Source organism: Physella acuta, unplaced genomic scaffold, assembly GCF_028476545.2.
Source record: "Physella acuta isolate Inbredline_101_S28 unplaced genomic scaffold, ASM2847654v3 ptg001126l, whole genome shotgun sequence".
In the NCBI taxonomy this organism is placed as follows: domain Eukaryota; kingdom Metazoa; phylum Mollusca; class Gastropoda; family Physidae; genus Physella; species Physella acuta.
In genome coordinates this window covers 798880-820009 of record NW_026732643.1, presented here as the reverse complement: position 1 = coordinate 820009, position 21130 = coordinate 798880, and the positions used below count along the sequence as shown (strand labels likewise).

Sequence of the window (21130 nt, the reverse complement as noted above, 5' to 3'; positions counted from 1 at the left end):
TTAATTAATTTCCCGTCAGATAGTGCGACGCCACAATTTTTGAAAAAGTATTAGTAATGTTAGAAACTGAATTTTAGCCGTTAATACGCGCTTTAGAAAACTGTTTTAGTAACTCGTAGTAGAAAATGATTACATAAATCTATGTTGACTAAGCTCAGTCAATTTTTTTTTAGAAAAAAAATAGATGTTCTAATAAAATCTAAGTGCAATTTTGGCTGAAGTGCTATGTCATTTCGTGACGATGAGTGACTGAAGGGAGGAAAAATCGTCCAAAAAGCGTGACGTCATTTTTGGATGAGTCCTTACTCCTCATTCTCCCCCCCCCCCCCCCCCACCAACCTCACACAACTAATAAATTATTACAGTTCTACACGAAATACACATTTTAACGTGATAATTTAAAATTGTGCAAATGTGGTTGCAAATACGTTAATTTTAATTCGCATTACACCTATCCAAATCTCGATATAGAAACGAAGAAAATATATTAAGGTTGTTATCTAGTGATTTACGTTGCTTTTCGGTATGCGGACGAACCATTAGAATTTATCCTGATTGTTTAACAACACAATCTTAGTCCAGTGTAAAACTCAATAAATTGAATAATAATACTTGGAAATGCCTCCTACGGTACAAACTGGAAGAAGAGATGAAAGAGACAAACGATCTAGACCAGGAGACAAGAGGTAACTAAAGCTACGACAAGAAATCTAGCCTATAAAAAATAGGATGATGTACAGATGTAGGCTTAGAAAATTGTTGATCTTAAGTTAAGTCTTAAACTTAATCTTATTCTTAAAAGTTAAAATACTTAAAAATAGGCCTAATCTTAATTCTTATATATTAAATACGAGCCGACCCGCAGCGTATCATACGCCGCTATTTAGGCCTAGTTGTTTTATTTTCTATTTTTCAGTAATTCATAATTTGTGAATTCGACAGTACCAATGCTGCCACTGAAAATATTTGCTTTAAAACACTAAACCCCCCCACCTTTCCCCTAACCCCGACCCTACCCCCCCGTGAAAGCAGCCTCCTCTTAGTTATTTCTTAGTTACCTCCTGTAAGTTTAAAATCGAACTAAATTATCTGCCCCTAATAGAAACCCGGCTCTACTGCTCTATGATTTGTAAACATTTAGCTTTGTAAACATTTAGCGTGACCACAGCTCATCAGACAATGTGGGGTGGGGGTGGTAGTGGTAGAGAGAAAGAGAGGGGACTGCAAGGAGGCGCTTGCAGCTTGTTTTCTAACGGCTCCCAGAAGAGAATTATATATATAGATTTTTAATTTTTATGATTTAAACATTTTAATTTTTTTAGGTCACCTGTTTTTAAACAATTGAATTAAAACTTTTCAGTAATATATGAAAACTAGCCATGTTTCCAACTGATGCAACATTGCTCATTTACTATAGCAGCCATCTTGTTGAAGGTTTTTTTTTATAAACTTATAGTTTATAGTATTGCGCGAGATTCAGGGGAAGCTACTCTAACTTACAGGTGGCCGTTTTTTATATAGCAAATCTTGCTCGCAAACACTGCTGTTAAAAGTTAATTTCTTGCCTATATTGATATATTTAGCCATTGATTTAAGTTTATAATTCATTTATCTATAATATTTGCCACAAATATATCACAAATACACTTCTATTAAAGCCTTAACAATGAGGTAACTTTTTCGTACATTACTAGTCGCAGGCAATTTTACGTACCTAAAACAATAGATTACCGATATTTACTATAATTTAGAATTGACCTGAATTTCAGAATTAGAATCGACCCTTTAAATCCCGGACGGACAAAAATCACATGAAATTTTGACAGTTTTCATCGTTTTACACCTCAGTTCTTCATCATATATAGATCTATACGGCATACTGAGTATAGGGGACTTATTTTAATCTAGCAAAAATAATAAATGCAAATTTATCAAAATTTCAGTGTTCTATACATAATCGAGTTAGAAAAACTGGTTTTAGCAATTCTGTCCGTATGTCTGTGTGTGTGTGTGTCTGTAAACGTGATTACTCGAGTACCAATACAGCTAGGTTGATGAAATTTCATATAGTCATATACAATATACATTTGTATTAATAAAAACTTTTCAGCGATTTTTGGTATCCGGAAGTGGAACTTATTCTACTTTTGGTTTTTCCAAAGCCTAACTTAACTTGACTATATTATTATTTCAGATAGATAAACGAAATTTATAAAGTAGGTAAAATATCTAATTCTCTGCCTTCTATCAAATTTTGAGTAATTTTCGTTGACTGGAAGTAGTAATTTATACTATTTCCGATTTCTCAAAAAACGCATGCGAATTTATAAAGTACTAATAATATTCCACACTGTTATACACAGATTGTTTAGCGTTCACTTGGTGCGTAATTCTTTTTTCGATGAGATTCTATTCTATTTTAAAAAGTTTAAGGGCATGGGCGGGTGTACTTTTCGTCATAAATCCACTAAATCATCGATTTCCCACTTTTACTTGATCTATACAGAATAACCATCGTTGAATCTAAAAATGACATTGTTATGACCCTGAAAACATTATTTATTTATGAAAAACCGGGTTCAAAGTAGTGTGTTCAGGGTAATTTGATCACTTTTTCAGTAAAAATAGCCATTTTTCGACCTAGAAAAGTACTATTAGATTTTGCGGAAGCCTAATGTGTTTCATATCAATGGAAAGGCCGTGACCTCCTTTCTTTATTTGTTCTAAAATTAAAGGACCAATCAAAATACCTATTTTAATGTGATTATTTTTCTACGTCATAAAGTTGTTTATTTTACTCAGTCGGGTTTTTCCGGTATGCAAATTTTTGACCTCAATTTTTTCATTGGCATTCAACGGCGGAAGCTAGTTAGCGATTGGTCGTTTCGCTTCGGAAGTAAACATTCCCTTAGTTTCAGCGCGTTGCTAAGTTTGATCTAGTTTTGTTTCTCTAAGCTTCTGTGAAATACTTACATTATTTTAACATATAATTATTTAAATTAAATATACTATTAACAGTTTAGATTAGTTTGTGGGAATTATCATAAGCAGTGAGACGATTTAGTTTGTTTCTCTTTCGATAATGGGTAGAACAAAACACTCGCTAAAAATAGATACACACATCTATCGAATTTACTAAAGCAAGGGCACGTCCGAATGCAACTGATTGCATCTAGAGTCTACCTCTACTCAATCTAGCACTATTCAGACAAGCACTGGTGCAGATGTAATATGCACATTTACTAAGAAACTGCGGCAATGTAAGACAGTTTTTACAGACAGAAGAAAGCACTGTTACATCTAGTATGGTAGTGCTAATTGTAAACAACAGCCATGCAAAATTATTGTCGACTGTGATTTGCTTCTTGATGTTATCAATACATTTCCTTGCTCAGAGTGTAACTGTGATGTAGTGGCTACTATTGATGAAAAAAGTGCTTCAAGCATGGTGTGGCAGTAATAAAAATGTTGTAAACCGTAAGTATACAACTGCAAAAGAATCCAGAACAAGGCCATTCACAATAAACAAAGACATCGTCTTATCATAATTGGCTTTAGACACGAGACCATGCAAAATATACTGCTGTTTCTGCGATAGCATTATTCAATTTTGGGCCCATGCATGCTATGGCATTGCTGTCAAAAGAAGGAAACCATAGTCGAAGACTCAGTGAAGGACGCCAAAAAAGACGCCTTCGCAACAGCTTTACTACAGCTCTAGGTAAAACAAAGAAAGCCAGAAAAAAAGGAAACTAACAGCTGAACAAGCTCAGGAGGAATATATTCAGCAACACCATACTTCAGGCAATAAATGTGGTCAATTTTAGTGACATACAGCTGTAAATTTTCTTTTTTTGCAACTTTTTGTTGGTTTTTTGCGTTTTTCTCAGTTTGATACTTTTGTGAACAATTATTGAAATAACTTTGTTAATAATTATCAGAACTGAACTAAATTTGTTCCAGTTACTCTGTATATATGTTCAAATAAAACTTATTGAACACTTTTGGAAATTTAAAAAAAAAAAAAATTTTATTGTTGAAATAGTGAAAAAATTGGACGAAATAATGAAATTTTTACAGTGATTTATGGGAAAAAAAGTAAAAAATAAACTATCTTCTTTTTTGAAAATGTAATCAATAGGAAGTGTTAAACACATGTGTCTCCAGACTGTATTAAGTTTTTATGAAATTTGTACAAACCATTTTTGAGTTATTTCCATTTAAAAATCGTCAATAAAATCCAATATGGCCGTCGTCACCATGGCAACGGAGGATTTAAAAAATTTAAAAAAATATTTTTCTGCTTATCTCTTTGAGTTATAACTATTAGCCAAGTATTACATCTTTAGACTCGGAAATAAGGAAGTTGGTACTCATCACCCGGCCATGCCCTTAAGTAATTAAAAAGGAATTAAAAATCATGTCTATATCCCGAGTTACCATCCCCCGTAGTGTTATATTAGAATATTTGAGAAAGTTTAGGGGAGATCACTCCTGGTTTATTTTAATAATCTAGGCCCTATCACTCAGTTAATCAATCTGTCCTGTAAAAGTTAAAAGTACTGTAGTCTGATTGGGACAGGACGTCAGTTCAGTTGTCATCCTGGACTAAAGTCAGGACTCTAGGGCGGGCTAGGCTCTACCTAGTAGACTCGAGGCTAGTTAGTAGTTAGCTACTCTACCCTAATTCTAAAATCTAATGCCAGTGTTCAGTTCAGCCTTTTGAGGTCTGAGCATCATCGATTCTAGAGTCTAGGTTTGGTCTAGTACTATATTTACTGACTACTAGATCTGCAAATCTAGTACTAAAAATGTAGACCTAGATTACCTAGATTCTATCTTATCTATTTTATACTTTATTTATTATTATACTAAGTAGGCCTATAGTTAATTATTAGTATAATGACTGTATGAAGTTTCATGGGTGAGGACTTTCTTCCAATATAAAGGCATTTATATGATGGTCACCGCTCGCCTAGGCTGATGTGTTTGCTTTGTATAGCCCAGGGGTCTCCAAACTACGGCCCGCAGGCCACATGCACCCCGTGAGGTCCTCTCATCCGGCCCTCGGAGATCTTTTTGTCCACCGAAAAAAATGTTTGTTGTCGGTGGCTGAGGAAAAATGCCACCCCAATGAGATAATACTTCCACGACAACTAAATAATTTGGGATTGTTCAGAAAAAAATCATTTAAGGGTTCAAAGTCCATATTTTTCATTATGAGCAGGTCATTATCCACAAAAAAATAGGAAGCGAATGTCAGAGGGGTGCTTGAATGTTTGAGTGAATAATGTATTGAACTTAGTCCACCAGGAAAAATGCAGGACAGCCTATTTTACACCACTTAAGGAATGTCAACCTATATATTAAAGATAAACTGTTTAAATTATTAGAATACATCAACTATTGATTTTAATTCATATTCATATCATCCTATTTTCTTTTTTTTTTTCTAGATCTGAATTGGTATGCAGAGTGAAATATAACAACACCCTACCTGATATTCCATTTGATCCAAAGTTTATTACTTACCCCTTTGAATCAAACAGGTACTTTATGAATTGTATTGCCAAAGAAATTATAAATTTAAAACCATAATTGCATTTTAAAAATTATATCTAGTGTATTCAGTTTTAAATTTGAATGATTTTTCTACTACTTATAATGTTAATATTGTGTTCTATTTCCTTACAAGATTCTACACATACAAACCAACTTCACTGGAAAGATCCTTTAAGTATGACCTATTGACAGAGCATGATTTAGGTGTTAACATAGATTTGATCAACCCAGACACATACAAAATAGACCTCAATGGTAAGTTAAGTAAACTGACTTTTGCTATTAAAGCATTTCATCAAAAATCCTCATCACATACAGCAGAAACAGTTGTTGGGTAATGTGCTACCTTCTACAGCTTTCCAGAGTTGTCTGTTACTGCCCCTGGCTCCACATATGACCTATCTTAATGGTGTCTTGACATCTTGTTGTACGTTTTGGGGATGGTATCTTTTTCATCTATCTGTGAGGGGGGGGGGGAGACTAAAATTGGTCTTGTGATTTGAATTGGCAGTGTACACAATATTTGTGCTTTATCTAGACTCAGCTCCTATATATTGCCTTTAAAAATTTGATGAGCTTTTCCTTTGTAACCAACAGCATATCCAGAGCCAGAAGATGAAAGACTTTTGGAAGAAGATCTCAACACACCCGGAGATGCTAAAAGGTTTTGTATTTTTGTTTTAATGAAAGCTCATATTTCAACAAAGTGAAAATAAACATGCCATGTTAGTGTTTTCTAATAAAAATACCAACTTTCTAAATAACTTATTTCAGGTCAAGACATCACAACACCAATGTCTCGTGGTTGCGCAAAACTGAGTACATTTCAACAGAGTATAACAGATTTATTCAAAAGGCAGACAAATCTGAAGCTAAGTGAGTTCCAAATATCTGGCTTATTTTTTATATTCCTATTTTGTAAGATATTGTTTTCAGCTGACTAAATTATTTTAATATTCTTTAAAATACTTTTTTTTAATTTGGGGAATAGTACAATAGTTATAAATGATTTAAAATTTCAGTTAATTTTTAGCTTTTCTTCTGTTTTTTTTTATCTGAAATGTATTAAATCTCAATTTTGTTTTCAACAGAGTGGGCTTTAAGATAAAGCGTATAATGAAAGAGGAAGACCTGTACAAAGACAGACAAAGTCAGATCAATGCTATCAATAACACTTTTGAAAAGGCTAAGCAACCAGTGTGTATTATACCAATAGCATTTCTCTTTAAATATAATAATATAGGATTCTTCACCTTTCTTTGGTAAGAAATACTTAAACTGGAATCTGCTAATCAAGCAAATTTTATCTAATAGATACAGAAACACTACAGTAAACCAGGAGTAACACCAGTTCAAGTGATGGAAGTATTCCCTGATTTTAAGGTAGCCATCAGATCATTTACTTGCCATGTCTTATATTTCTCTTAACTGCCCCATGCAATGATGTTGTTTCAACTTTAGAATTCAACTAGTTTTGGTTTGACACTTTCAGTTGTGGAAACACCCCTTTGCTCAAGTCCTGTTTGACTCTGACCCTGCTCCTAAAGGCTACTCTGCACCAGTGCAAATAGAGGAAATGTCCCAAGCTATGATCAGGTAACATTTTCTATATCACCTATGTTTTCTTGGTATTACTTACTTTTTGATCTAGCTTATTCTAGACACAGCCAAAAAATTGTCTATACCATATACCAATAGACTTCATTTCTCATTAACTAGATGGAACAAATGACCCACTACAGTCAAAAAATATTTTCAATAAAAGTTATTTAAAAATATAAAAAAGAAAATAACATTAATTTACAACAGTTCTTTATCCAGTTAATCTATAAAGGCTGAATTTACTGCCCGCATCTATGAGGATTTCTGATATTTAAACAAAATATTTCCTGTATCTCCTCTGAGTAGTGTTTGAACAGTTTGTGATATAGTACTGTTTCAATGCTAATGGTGATTTGATGAGTTGAAATGTGCTCTTCCTGTTGAGAACTATTCCATTATTGTAGTGTATTATTAGTTTAATATGCTTCCATTAGGCATCATCAGTTTAATGTTCAAATAGTCTTCATCTGTTTTATGTTTCAGTATATATCCTCAGTCTAATGTTTTATAATCATCAGTTTGTTTTATATCATCCATAATGTATCATCAGTTTTATCTTTTATTATAAGAAATGATCACTTTAATATTTACTGTTGAATATCATTATCATTTTAATCCAATATTCTTCTTTCACAAATAGAGGTGCTGTTGATGAAAGTGGTGAGCAGTTTGTGGCCTATTTCCTCCCTACTGATGAAACATTACGCAAGAGAAAACGGGATGCAGAAATTAACCTTGAATACGAGGAGGGTGACACGTAAGTTGACAATTTTCTTGCTTCTACTTTTATAATTTCTGCGTAGTCATTTAGTTGGATTTTATAACTATATAGTCAATATATCTAGTCTGTTCTTATTTTTATTCCTACTGGACATATATGTCTAATTTGATCATTTTTCATTCTAGGTATGAATATCTTCTGGCTAGAGAGTATAACTGGAATGTCAAAAATAAACTTTCCAAAGGCTACGAAGAAACCTATTTTTTCATTATGCGAGATGATGGGGTTTATTATAATGAACTAGAAACCAGGTTTGTTATCAGCTTTCTAACCTTGGACTATAGGCCAGTTACTCTTGAAGTGGCAAATACTTTACAGATCTGTACACAGAAAGATGTTAAATTACAAAATACACTCAATTGATTCAAATACATCCCTTGTTTCATGTCTCAATAATAAATTTGAGATTGTGTTTTATCTAAACAGAGTGCGACTAAGCAAACGCAGAAAAACTGTAGCAAATGCCCAGCTGAGGTCCCGACTAATTGTGAAACACAGAGAGCTGCAAGAGAAAGAGCTGGATACTCAGGTCTGTTCAGTGAAATCTGCTCATTACAGCTTTTATTACCTAATATTTTATCTCTATCTTTACCAGCAATCCAATCATCTTTATGTTTTAAAAAGTCGTTTTAATTGGTCAATCTTTTGTTTAGCTTTCTTAGTTTTCTTTTGTTTCATTTTTAATGATTGAAATGTCTCCAGGAGGGTCGTATGCAGATGTTAGAGCCACCAGGGGAAGAGGAAGAAGAAGATGAGCCAATGCCCAGTTTAACTGCTGAAGGTATTTGCTGGTTTATCAATTTTATTTTCATCTAATACATAGTAACATCTGTTTTAAGGAAACACAAGACAAAAAAAAGCATTTTTGCTACTATAAAAGTTAGTTATCTCTTCATATGTTATCATTAATTATGGTGGACATTTTATGGAAATGCTGCCTACATTTAGTGTTTTTAACTTTGCTAGAATTAGAAAATTGACATCATTGCTACTGAAGTATCAGTGTTCAGTCTACATATTATTAAGCAGTTTTTTTCAGTATTTAATAAAAGTCTATTTAAAAAATAATTTTTACATTGACCTTTTGTTTATAATGAATAGTTTGACTTGTTAAAACCTTTGATTTGCTCAAATAATGGACTTATATTTTGTGTTTCCTCCAGTGACCTCTGAGGAGTTGAAGGACGGTGCTGGAAGTGAGGATGAAGAGGGAGACAACTCTGATGAAGAGGATAAAACAAGTGTCAAATCGGGTGGTAGTGAAAAGAGCAGGAGTCGGAGCAGAAGTGTCAGCAGAAGCAGAAGTAAAAGTGTTAGCAGAAGCCGGAGCCGCAGCAGTAGCAAAAGTCGCAGCAGGAGTCGCAGTGCAAGTAGAAGTAAAAGCAGAAGTGTTAGCAGGAGCAGAAGTCGCAGCAGATCTGGAAGCAGATCACGCAGTGCCAGTAAAAGTCCAAGTAAAAGTCCAAGTCGAAGCAGGAGCAGAAGCAAGAGTCCAAGTGAACAGGGCAGTGGTAGTGAGGCAGAGGACAAAGGTAAAAAAGATGAAGAGGAGATTTTTGGATCAGCCAGCAGCTCAGAAGACAGTGATTAGAAGGGTAGTCATTAGAAGGGTGACAAACCAATGTCTGATGTGTCAGGGCAGATTTGGTATTACACTGCGGCAATGTTTCTGTCAGCATTTGACTGTTAACCATGTTCTACAGGCTGTACATAGCTACTCACTCTATCAGTCATGTTTTTATGTTATTATTTTATGAATTAAAAGTTCTAAATGTATTGTCATCTTATTCTTCTTTCAAAATTTAACTAAATGTCATTTTAATGTGTTAGAATCGATTTTTCTTGGTGGAAACCTAATTTATATAAATGGCCCATAAATGACTTAAGTGCCCAAATTTACAGATTGACACCTTAAAACATTTAACACATTACCTGGAATGATGTTGGTATATTTGTGCTCAATGTGAGGAACAACTTAACCAAGTAAGATGGGCAACTTCAATTGTTAGTAAAAACTTTTCACATTTTTCAACTCCCAGTGGGGCATAGCATCCTTCCTTCCATACTTTTCTGTCCTTTGCTACTTACATTTTTTTTTCATTTCTCTGCACCAGCTGTTTTAGGTCTCCCTCTTTTTCTTGATCCTAGTTGATTTCATGAAATACCTTGTCCAGTAGTTCTTGTTACCAATTCCCTCAGCATATGACACATCCATCTCTACCTTCTTTCCTTGCTCCACTGGGATTTGTCTAACCTTTCACATACTGTTGTGCACAGCTACTTTATTTGAAATGGAGTGTAACACACTAAAACAGATTTACAAACGGAGTAAGTTATTTCTTACAATTTCCCGTTTTCTTAGTTGAGTTTGTTTCAGTTGTTGGTCTTGAAATTTAATCAAAATTTAAACATTTGGCTTTGCAATATAATTGCTATGCCCTTTTTAAAATCCAAAAGAAGCTCCCCCCCCCCTCCATAGCTGATTCCAAGCAAAATTTAATAGCTGGTATACATTCTTTTTGTAGTAGTCTTGCATCTGGTTGCCAAAAAGTCTAAATCATTGAAAGCAAACCTCTGCTATTCCTTGCTTATCATACTACACTTTGCTCATTTGAAAAATAGTCCTGGGGTACTTGAAGCTTTAAATTAATTATTAAGCTAAAGGATTAGAATAAAGCATGAAATAAATGAACTTGTGCAATTATAATTCAGAATTTATTTACAATTCATGAAGATGAAATGGCCATCATATTTTTTATTACACAGTAATTAAACATAATGACAAAATGAAATAAATGTTTCATTATAGCTATATACAAAATCTTGAATTGAGTGGTCAGATATGAAAAATTGGGACAAGAGCAGACTTGGACCATATATAATGAGAACATCTAATGACACAAACCTGATACAAAAAAAAAAAAATTCTGCTGTAAACAATACTGTCAATACACCATAACTTGTACAATCTTTAAATTAAAAAAAACTGCCTGTGCCATCTACTAACTGATCTACAGTGCAGCAAACACCCAGTTAAAAAAAAAAAACTTATGAAAGTTAAACTAAGACTTGGCTTTATATTAATTATTGATTGGAACAAAGGCTGCAGAAAGTAGCTTCGTAATGTCCGTGATAAAGATACTTCTTTCTTAGCACACACAAGTCTTTAGTGAATAGATTTTAAGTTCTAAGGGAAGGCTTAATATAACTTAAATGATACTTAACATGCAACTCATCTGATAATTATGAAACATTCTCCACCAATGAGTTGGAAAAATTACTCTTGACAGGAAGTCTAATAATTTTACAAATATTTAACACAAAAAAAAGAAGCTGATGAACTGAGATATTTTGTATGGTTTTTAGAAGAGTCAGTTGAATTTTAATATATATATTATTCATATGCAAAACTTCAATTAAGGTATCTGCTACAAAAAAAATTATTTCCAGTTGGCTGCCTACATCAGTGAGAGAAAAACCAAAAATACACCCTTGCAAGACTTTCAAAACCAAGTTGGATTTTGAAGAATGAAAAAAAAAAAAAAAGCAAAGAGTTAAAATATAAAAAAATATCACTATTTCTGCCGAATGTATTATAACACTAGGCAAAACAAATCTGTTAAAAAAATGTCAAAATACAAAGTCCCATTAAATTAGCAATGGTGGTACTGTTTAGTTACAAAGTGTGTGTACAAGTTAATGCCATACACATCAAATTACCCCAAACATAACAAAAGCTAGTCAGAAAACTTAACCATTATTTAAGGCACCACAAACTTTTTGATACAATATGTGCCAATTATTGGAATATAGTTCTACTTTTTAAGTAAAAGAATCATGTTAGCTCTTTTATCAGAAAACTTATGAATGAAGCATCTAAAGTAAAAATGATAAAATATAGACCAAATACAGTATCTTAACAAAATCTTAACAAAAAAAATAACAGTTGACAAGAAAGAGTGTATGACACTGAAAATACTGACATTCTTTTAAAAATAGTAACTTTTAATAACTTAATAGAATTCAAGGAGACAACCCTGGGAAAAATTCTCACATGATTAATGTATTTCTAACAGCTTCATGTTTCCCTTTAGAAAAAGCTGTCTAATAGTGTCCTTATTTCAAAACAAAGATTTAAAAAGTGGATAAGCTAAAATGAATCTTTGCATAAGTATAGCTAGACAACACGCTTCTGCTCTCAACACTGAAAACTGTTGCCTACCAAAGTTGAGGCATTGGTTTAACCATGACCACTTCATGCTTGTACGTCTTTTTAAAAACACTATTTTCATTAATTGGCTGTAGAAATGTCCATTGGTAAATGTAAGATAGGTATTTATTTTATTGTACAAGCCAGAATATTTCTTTTTATTGCTTTTTTAAACAAGCTAGCTTCCAATAAAGTAATTTGATTTCTATTTACATACACACACAAAATGTAGTGACTTGTAGAGTATTAGGCAACAAAATCCAAGTTGTAGCTCTAAATTTATTCCTAGTTCAGTGGTCTTTCATTACAAATCCTGAAACAAAATTCTGTATAAATAAACCATATTTGAAAAACACTATAATTACTGTTAATTTTTCATGTTAAAGTACTGTGAAATGTTTGTAAGAGCATTTATTTGATGTGTAAGGAAGATTTTTTAATAGTTATCCCATTATGCAGCCATTTTTAAAATTAAATTTATAAATTAAAATATTTTTAATCCCATTTTTAATTTGTTTATTCTAATGTGGTACTTATTGTGTGTGAAGTATAATGGTTAAAATAAATGGTTACTATTTATCCTTAAAAAAAACAATCACTGTTCGGAAGTTTATTAAAAATTAGTCTGTTACAACAAAGACATTACCTAAATTAAATACTGCCTGTATTGCAGAAATTATTAAGGTTTAATTATTAATTAATGTACCTGTTGATAAGCCTTACATTTCACACATTCATCCCTGAAACCTGTTTCAGCCCCAACCTGGAGATTCTGGCGGAATAGTCACATAAGCAAGGGCTTGTCCTGCTCTGTTGAAACAAAAATATGTAAGGTTAATATTACTGTCAAAAATTAACTGGAAATAAAATAATCTGAAATATTTCTCTATAAAGATATAAATAATTTATATGCCCAGATATGCCTGATGCCTACCTCTGGCACCAAAAGTAGGAACAGTCATACATAAAAAGAGAAATTTGAAGCAAAAAAAATGAACATAATAGCAGATACTACTTTGCTAAGCAGAAAACAAATACTAATATTAAATAATAGATTTGGTATAGTTTTATTAAGTTAAAATCAAGCCTGGGGATGGTTTGGCCTAGAGGTATAGTGCTAGATTGCTAACCAAAAAGTCAAGTTATAATCACGGGCTTAAGCCTGTAATTCAACTCTGAGTTCGTCAAGCTCTGATGGGTTACTGACTCATGTTAGGTGTGGGACTACACTTGAAACAGATCAACTCTACTTCATCTGCCCTATGTGTCTTGGGCACAAACAGGAAAAGATGATGAATTACAGCTGACTTTAAAAAAAACATGGACCCCCCCCCCCAAATGTAACTATAATAAAACAGTTCAACTATAACAACAATTTGTTTCTTGCAAAAGTAGATGCTGCTGTAACAATCTAAGACTATATTGGATTTTTTGGTTTGCATGAGAAGTTCATGTGTTCTTGACTTGCTAAATACAACGTTGTAGTAGGCTATAGGAATAAAAGGTAAATGCTGAATGTCTTCATATTTTCTGTTAATTTGTCTAGTGGGTTGATCACATACTATTTCCTTAAAAATATTTCTGTATTTTAAAGAAAATTCCTCAAAACATTTCTAAAATACTGTGTTCATTTTTAAAGCTCCCGCAATCTCGGCAGTTAACATTTTCCACATTGTCAACATGTCAGTAAATGAATGCCATGGGGAAATAATTGCATTTTCCATACGTTTTCAATTTGATTTTTATTTAATTTAGCTGAACAAACTGTGATGAAAGTGGAATGGTGAAACAAGGCACAATTTTAAATAAATTTAGCTAGTATTGGGACAATATGTCTGATACATTGGCTGTCATGGCCAAACTTTAATCATTTATAATTAGTGGACAACACGTGTTTGTATGTCTACAGTTTTAATTATATTTAAATTACATAGAAATATTGAATAATGTTTCTACTTACTGTGCTCCAGGTATTTGGTATGCTGACTGTCCTCTCGCATCAAATACTAACAACCCATCATCTGACAAACTGAAAGAAAAGTATTAATACACTAACATTTACACCACAACTACATGGATGTATGTATGTACAAAAACATGACAAGCACAAGAAAATTCATGTTTCTTCTTCTGCTAGTGTTAAGTATTACATGTTAACTTGTTATGCGCCATATAGGCATTTGACTCCCAATTCAGTCTGCTTTTCTTTTTTAATTTGCTTCCATAACCTCTGTCCAAATAAGAGCAAATTACAAGGCAGCAGTTGTTTGATTTTGGGCTAGAAGAGCTGCTGTCCCCAGCTGCCAAGCTCATCTCCCAGACATTTCGTATTCGAGAAGTTTCAGTTTAGCAACCATGAGCTTACCCCTAGAAAATTTATGAAATGGTGGGAAACCTTCTAAAAATTCTGTGTTCCTGACTTGTTAAGCAATAGGCTATTTGAACACAAATGCTGAAACATGTTCTAGACTAGTTAATTAGCAGTTATTAGTTGGTGCATTGGTCGTCAGTTGGTTAATATATTGTTAATAAATATTGTGCTAATTTACAACAAATTCAAGAGCCCTACTTTAACCAACCAAAGAAAAATAACAGCATTCCCACAAACTTTTTTTCTTTTCAATTTTTAAATTGTAAAATTTTCTATTTTTTATTTAGTGGAACAAACTTTGATAAAAGAGTAATGGCGAAAATAAGACAAGATTTTTTTGTAAACAGATGAACAATTCCACTTATGGTAGGACATCACGCAAGTCTGCTCATATGATACACAAAAAATTAATTTTTAAATAATTGTGATTCTGCTTTTATTTGAGTTTAAGGAATGTAATAAATAGTACCAAAACAAAACACATTTGGATAGAATTTACACTCACCACTGGTCACCATCTACTGATCCCTGATCTGAAAACACTAACATTGTCTTTGAAGACCTGTCAACCCTTTAAATAGAATAAAAGTGGTACTTTACATACTATTACAAGTTTTATTCTCAATTCAACTTTGTAAAGGCATCCATTTACATCATCTTATTATTATTTAGAATTATGTAACAGTAAAACTTACTTTGCTTTAGCATGGGTGAGAATATGTGACTTAAGGTTAGTTGACTGTGCAAATTTTTTGTTGCATCCATCAAATGGGCACACATAGGGCCTGTCACCTGTGTGGATTCTGACATGTGTGCGTAAATTGAAATCCAAAGAAAAACGCTTTCCGCAACCTTCAAATGTACACTGAAATAATATTTAAAAACATGATGAAATAGTTCCCAAAGCTACTATACTACTTGCCTCTGTTAAGTTAATTGAGAAATAGTTTTACCTGAAATGGTTTTTCGCCAGTATGAACTAATTGATGTCTTTTCAATTTTGAACTTTCCACGAATGCTTTTCCACATTCTGCACATACATGTACCCGAGGACCATGTGTATGTAGGTGTTTACGCATAGCTGAGTTATCTCTAAACATTTTATTACAACCCTGAAATATAAATACAACTTTATTGAAACAAAATGGAAAAAGGTATATTAGTACCCGTATCCTTAATCTTGTGCAATGCAAGATTTAATTCCAGTTTAAAATCATTGACCAGATAATAGCTCAAACGTAATTGCTTATGATACTATGGATTGGCTATCTTTATTTTGTCAAAGAGAAATGGTGAAATAGGATGTCTATAAATGTTCATATCATATAAAAATGTTCATATATATATATATATATATATATATATATATATATATATATATATATATATATATATATATATATATTTACACCTCACTGATACGGAAAAACATAATTTTGCAATCTTGTCCGTATGTCTGTCTGTCTGTCTGTAAACACGATAACTTGAGTACCGTTACAGCTAGGTTGATGAAATTTCATATATAAGTATTTTATCAAAATCGTAGATCAGTATCAACTTTTGAGCGATTTCCGATAACCGGAAGTGGTACTTTTCCTACTTTGAATTTTTCAAAAGCCTATAACTTGAGTACTATTTCAGATAGATAAATGAAATTTCACATGTAAGTAAAAGATCTAATTCTCTACCTTCTGTTAAATTTTGAGTAATTTCCGTTGACCGGAAGTAGTAATTTACGCTACTTCCGATTTCTCAAAAAACTAATGTAAATTTTAAACATACTAATAATATTGCGCACTATTATGCACTTTTTTATTTGGCGTTCACTTGGTGTGCAATTAATTTGTCTACAGATTTTATTCTATTTTTTAAACTTTAAGTATTTAAAATGGATTAAAAATCATGTCTATAGCCCGAGTTCCCATCCCCTGTTATTTTATATAAGAATATTCGAGAAAGTTTAGGGGAGATCACTCCCTGTTTATTCTTCTTAAGAATTACAGTATACATTTATAAACTAACCATTCTTTCCTCCATTAGAGTCTGACACTTTTCTCCCCCCCACCTCCCCCACAGACATATGACATAATTTATATATACTGTCTGCATCTGTACAAAATCTTTTCTGTAATCATCATATAATTTGCCAAAAAATGCCCATCTTCTGATTTACTGCCCAAATTTCCACAATAATATTTAAATCTAGGTTTAAAACTATTGTTTTTGATAAATGAATAATAACTGGTTTATTTAAATAAACTTTAAAAATTAAGTTTAGAAAATTCTTTCTGAACATTTTATATTAAGGCTAAATAAAATAAAAATTATAAAATGAAATTAGCCCCTTAGACAACTTAAAATGTATGATAATTGAAAAACTGGTTATATGGGCATTAAAAATCATGATTAAAATATTTATCTTTCTTTATTAATATTTTTGAAAATTTTGAAATGGTTTAAAAATAAATATACTAGCTCATACAAATATTTTTTAAAATATGCTTTGGCATAGCAGAAAAGTTTTGGTATTCCTTTAGGTATACTAATCTGGAAATCTAAAAACTTATTTATTGAAAAAATACAAATCTAACAATAGTTAAAAAAGTAAAGTACCAGTTTGAACCTTTATACGGTCCCATGCAACACGTGAAGTAGAGTTCACCTGTTTCTGTGACCTCAGCATATGAAAGGATACTGCGGTCAGCACTATGCCCATGAAATTTCATTTTAAATGTATTCATTCACAAAGCTCCTGAGTACCAAAAACTTTTCCTAACAAAAATGCAGGAACTAGTTTCCTGACCAAAAATTATCTTAAAATTCACTCCCATTGTCCGACATGTTATTTACTTCTGTTTATTAAGGAACTGTAATACAAATGGCATGTGAGTATGCATATATATGTAAATCCTAATTTACACACAAGCTACTGAAGAGGCAAAGCCTTATGTTTTACAATATTGGTTAGGTTTTTTATAAACATATTTCCGTAACAGTATATTAAAAATGTACATAAATCTTTTAATTACCTACCTTGTGAGGGCAAGGAACTGTGCGGGGTACATCATCTGTTGGTTTCCTAGGCTTTATCCTGTCCCAACAAGAGAAAGAAAAAAAAAAACAGGCGACAAACATCTCTCCTCAAAAAATTGGCATGTCTTCTCATGAACAAGAACTAGTTAAAAATTAGCATATTTGAAACCAATTAAGTGTAAACCTATGTTTGTAAACTGCTGCCAATCATGTAACATTTCTAATAATTTAAGCATAATAAAAAATAAATGTAATTTTTAAACAAGATATTATTTAGATACACCACTTAAAATATGCCTAATTGTTCCTTGTGTATAATAGCTACCTGGCAAACTCTGCTAGCTGTTTGGGATCACTAAGATCAAGTCCTGGAATTCCACCTGGAGGTAATTTTTTTCCAGTCATATACTCAGCAAAATCAGCATCTGAATCCCCTGCTACAGAATCTTCATCTAACTTTGACTGATCCTCTGCAATATTTGAATTAAATAAACATCACATTTAGACAACAAAAATTAGTGCAATTCCAATATTTTTTATAGTAACACAATATTAATACCAACATATTTAGAAAATTTAGAAGGATATCAACAAATAAAGGCACAAGAGTTACATTTAATACATAGAAGAAGCAACTATACATATAAGAAGAAATGACAACAGCATCACACTGAAATCACTACAGAAGTAGAGAATTTATTCCTATGTTGATGGATATCTGAGAGTGAGGGTAGAAAAGGGTTTGTGTTGTATAGTAGTTTGCTACTAGTACCAATGCACTTTACTTATATTAAGAGTCTGGTCAGCAAAGTAAATAAAAATATCAGAACTACACCAATAATATCATTACTGTCTCTTAACTCTAGTAGTAATACAGCCTACTTAGATTGCAACAATTTTCTCTCCATTATATATTTTTTTGTTTAAGCTACCTGCATGCCTTATATTCATATTATATTAATAACATTCTTAATTTTTATTATGTAAATCAAATAATAAGGTGTTGCTAAAATAATATCACACAGCAATGTTTGTTAATTAAAATAAGTGTTTCTTACTAAATACACAAATGGGCTTGGTCTATGTTATACTGATCAATTTAATGTACAGTTTACAAAAAAAGTATTTAAAAGCACTATATAATAGTACGTAACTGCTAACATTCAGTTTGAAATGTATTTTTAAAAACTAACAAAATACAAATACCCTCTCCCTTGTCATACACATTCATTGTCAAAGCCAGAGTGTGCATCAGTTAGAAAGTGATCACTGAGTTTCTGTACAGCCAATTAATGTTTGTCATATGAATGTGAACTTTAGGATATAATGTATGATTAATGAAAATAAATAAAAATGTACCCTTAATCGGAAAAGTTCTAGATCTTTATTTTTGAAACATTTATTTTATTTTTGGAATTTGTATATCTTTAAATAAAATTTAAAATTTTGAAATTTTTTGTCAAGCTTTAGTTTTTAATATAGAGGCCTATTTTTATGCAGCCATGTAGGCAAAATTGTCAACAATAATGATAGGATTCATCTAAATCTCCATTAGTTTAGTATTTAGTCATTATTAGAATACTAGATTGGATGTTAGAAGATACCCATGTCAGATAGTTAATAGTCTCTTTAGAAAAAATTAAAATTGGTGTGTCAGGTTGTTAGTAGTATTATTGTAATCTCAAATACCTTTATGGTTAGAAATTAGGGGTTGGGGTAAGCATTGACATTAGCAAGCATGTGTGCAGAGGAGTCTATTATCGGACACTAATATAAAAAAATCCATCATACTTAAACTAATCAATTGTTGTAGGCCAACAAATTTATTTTTATCTGATTGACTGAAATATTTAAAGGCCTAGGCCTAAATTTAATTAGTAATTAGTAAATACTAGGCCTAAATATTTTAAAAGCTCTCCTTTACAAATAAACAATTATTAATTATAGGCCTACAATTAATAAACTAATATATTATAGCCTATACATATATATTATAGGCCCTAGTTAAATTTATTAAATATAGTAGGCCTAGATCTAGGCCTAATAAATATAATAATAAAGACGATCTACTTGTACTTGATCTAGAGATTTGTAATATTTCATTGGAAGCTAATGAAGGCTTGATATATATCTAGAATAGTCAGAATAGATATAGATCTAGTCTAGATCTACTTAAATCGAAAGCGAAACTAGAAAAACAAAAACCCGTTTTCTAGCTATGATGTCATAACCTCGATTGAAAAATATTTTTACTTCCGCCCTTAGTTCCGTTATGGATGACTTTCAAGGTTATCCAAGGTTATAAAGACACGAAAATTGTACTGTTTTATAAAAAACAGTAATCTAACTAATCCTAACTGCAATACATTATAGTAACATCAAAGTATAATCTTATCAATCAACAATTCCCAAACATATAGGTCCTATAAAGTGAGCTAAAAGCCAGTGTTGCCTATTTGTTCAGAAATTTTACCATGTCAAAATGGCGCCCAGTCGCCATCTTCAATTTTACCTCCGCCATTTTCATGAAGAATATGGCGGCGCCCATAGAATAGTAATGGCCGACTTAGTTTCAAAACAAACCAAAACAAAGTGGGAAAATGTTATAGAAAGTTTAAAAATCAAACAAAAAACTTAATATCAATATTCACACGCTAGAGACACACCGCAAAGCACCTCCCAGTTCATTTGTAGGTCAAGCTTGTAGGAACTGAGAGCTACCAGCAAGTCCAGTTTTATTTATATTTTCCCTACAAAAACTCACATTTTTAAAGTGATTTCTGAAGTCTAAAGCAACATTAGTTTGACTAGATGTCAATATTATATTGGAGAGAATGTAAATTACAATTAGAACTAGAAATAAAAATGCTAAAATGTTCTTACCTGATGCCCACATTGTAACTGAAAATTCTCCTTCTAGAGTTTTTATTTGCACTTGCTTTTGTTCCCATTTCTTCACAGACGTTTCGCCAAAATCGTTTACACTTAATCCACTTGTTTGAACAAGGTTTCTAGATTTCCCTTTTCTTTTTCCACCTTTTCCTTTTCTCATAGGAATAACTTCCTCTGTTGAAATTTCAATTTCTGGTGCGGGCACTGGTATCGAGTCTGAGTAAACAAGATTATCACCCACAACTTCTTCACGAGTTTGTAACACAATTTCTTCTCCAGCTGATTCTGGTAATGGTTGTAAGGCTATCATAGGCTGTACATAAACTTCATCCGAAGTTTCAACTGTTTCTATTTTCATTTCTACGGGAATGGCATCTACTTCAACTTCTTGTATTTCTACCTCCGAACCTATCACAGACGCCATCTTTTCCCCCCTTGTATTCTAATGGGAAGGGTAGTGCGGGATATAGTTCCCACCACTGTTCGTCAACTTGCGTACTACGTAATCTAAAATTTGGTTCTTTAGTTGCCGAAATATTTTAATATCACCTTAGGGGCCTTGCGCGTATTTAAAGAAAAAAAGAAATAGTACGTGTATATGTTTAATCTTTTGTTTTACAAATGAAAAATCACTCTTTGATGTGAGCTGATATGAGATGCAACGAATGAAAAAAAATTT

The 21130-nt window shown here is 32.2% G+C and overlaps 2 protein-coding genes across 3 annotated transcripts; one reads left to right on the top strand and one right to left on the bottom strand.

Annotated features, from left to right (window-relative positions):
• The first annotated feature begins 528 nt into the window (after nt 1-528).
• Nucleotides 529-9721, top strand: LOC131956096 (RNA polymerase II-associated factor 1 homolog). The gene is made up of 13 exons (XM_059320501.1): nt 529-686; nt 5457-5549; nt 5696-5817; nt 6160-6226; nt 6337-6438; nt 6654-6759; nt 6877-6945; nt 7055-7158; nt 7805-7921; nt 8071-8196; nt 8372-8474; nt 8648-8726; nt 9109-9721. The coding sequence occupies exons 1-13, from the start codon at nt 619-621 to the stop codon at nt 9534-9536; spliced, it is 1584 nt and encodes a 527-aa protein (XP_059176484.1). The 5' UTR covers nt 529-618; the 3' UTR covers nt 9537-9721.
• A 921-nt stretch (nt 9722-10642) lies between these two features.
• Nucleotides 10643-20944, bottom strand: LOC131956081 (transcriptional repressor protein YY1). Of its 2 annotated transcripts, none has more exons than XM_059320469.1 (9): nt 20443-20944; nt 17886-18029; nt 17560-17627; nt 15480-15638; nt 15222-15391; nt 15032-15097; nt 14116-14184; nt 12879-12965; nt 10643-12468 (listed from the first exon to the last, which is right to left on the bottom strand). In XM_059320469.1, the coding sequence occupies exons 1-8, from the start codon at nt 20873-20875 to the stop codon at nt 12908-12910; spliced, it is 1167 nt and encodes a 388-aa protein (XP_059176452.1). In that variant the 5' UTR covers nt 20876-20944; the 3' UTR covers nt 10643-12468; nt 12879-12907. The 2 variants fall into 2 exon arrangements, with proteins under 2 accessions (XP_059176452.1, XP_059176450.1); XM_059320467.1 differs by having other exon boundaries at nt 12862-12965; nt 20443-20943.
• Between the last annotated feature and the right edge of the window lie 186 nt (nt 20945-21130).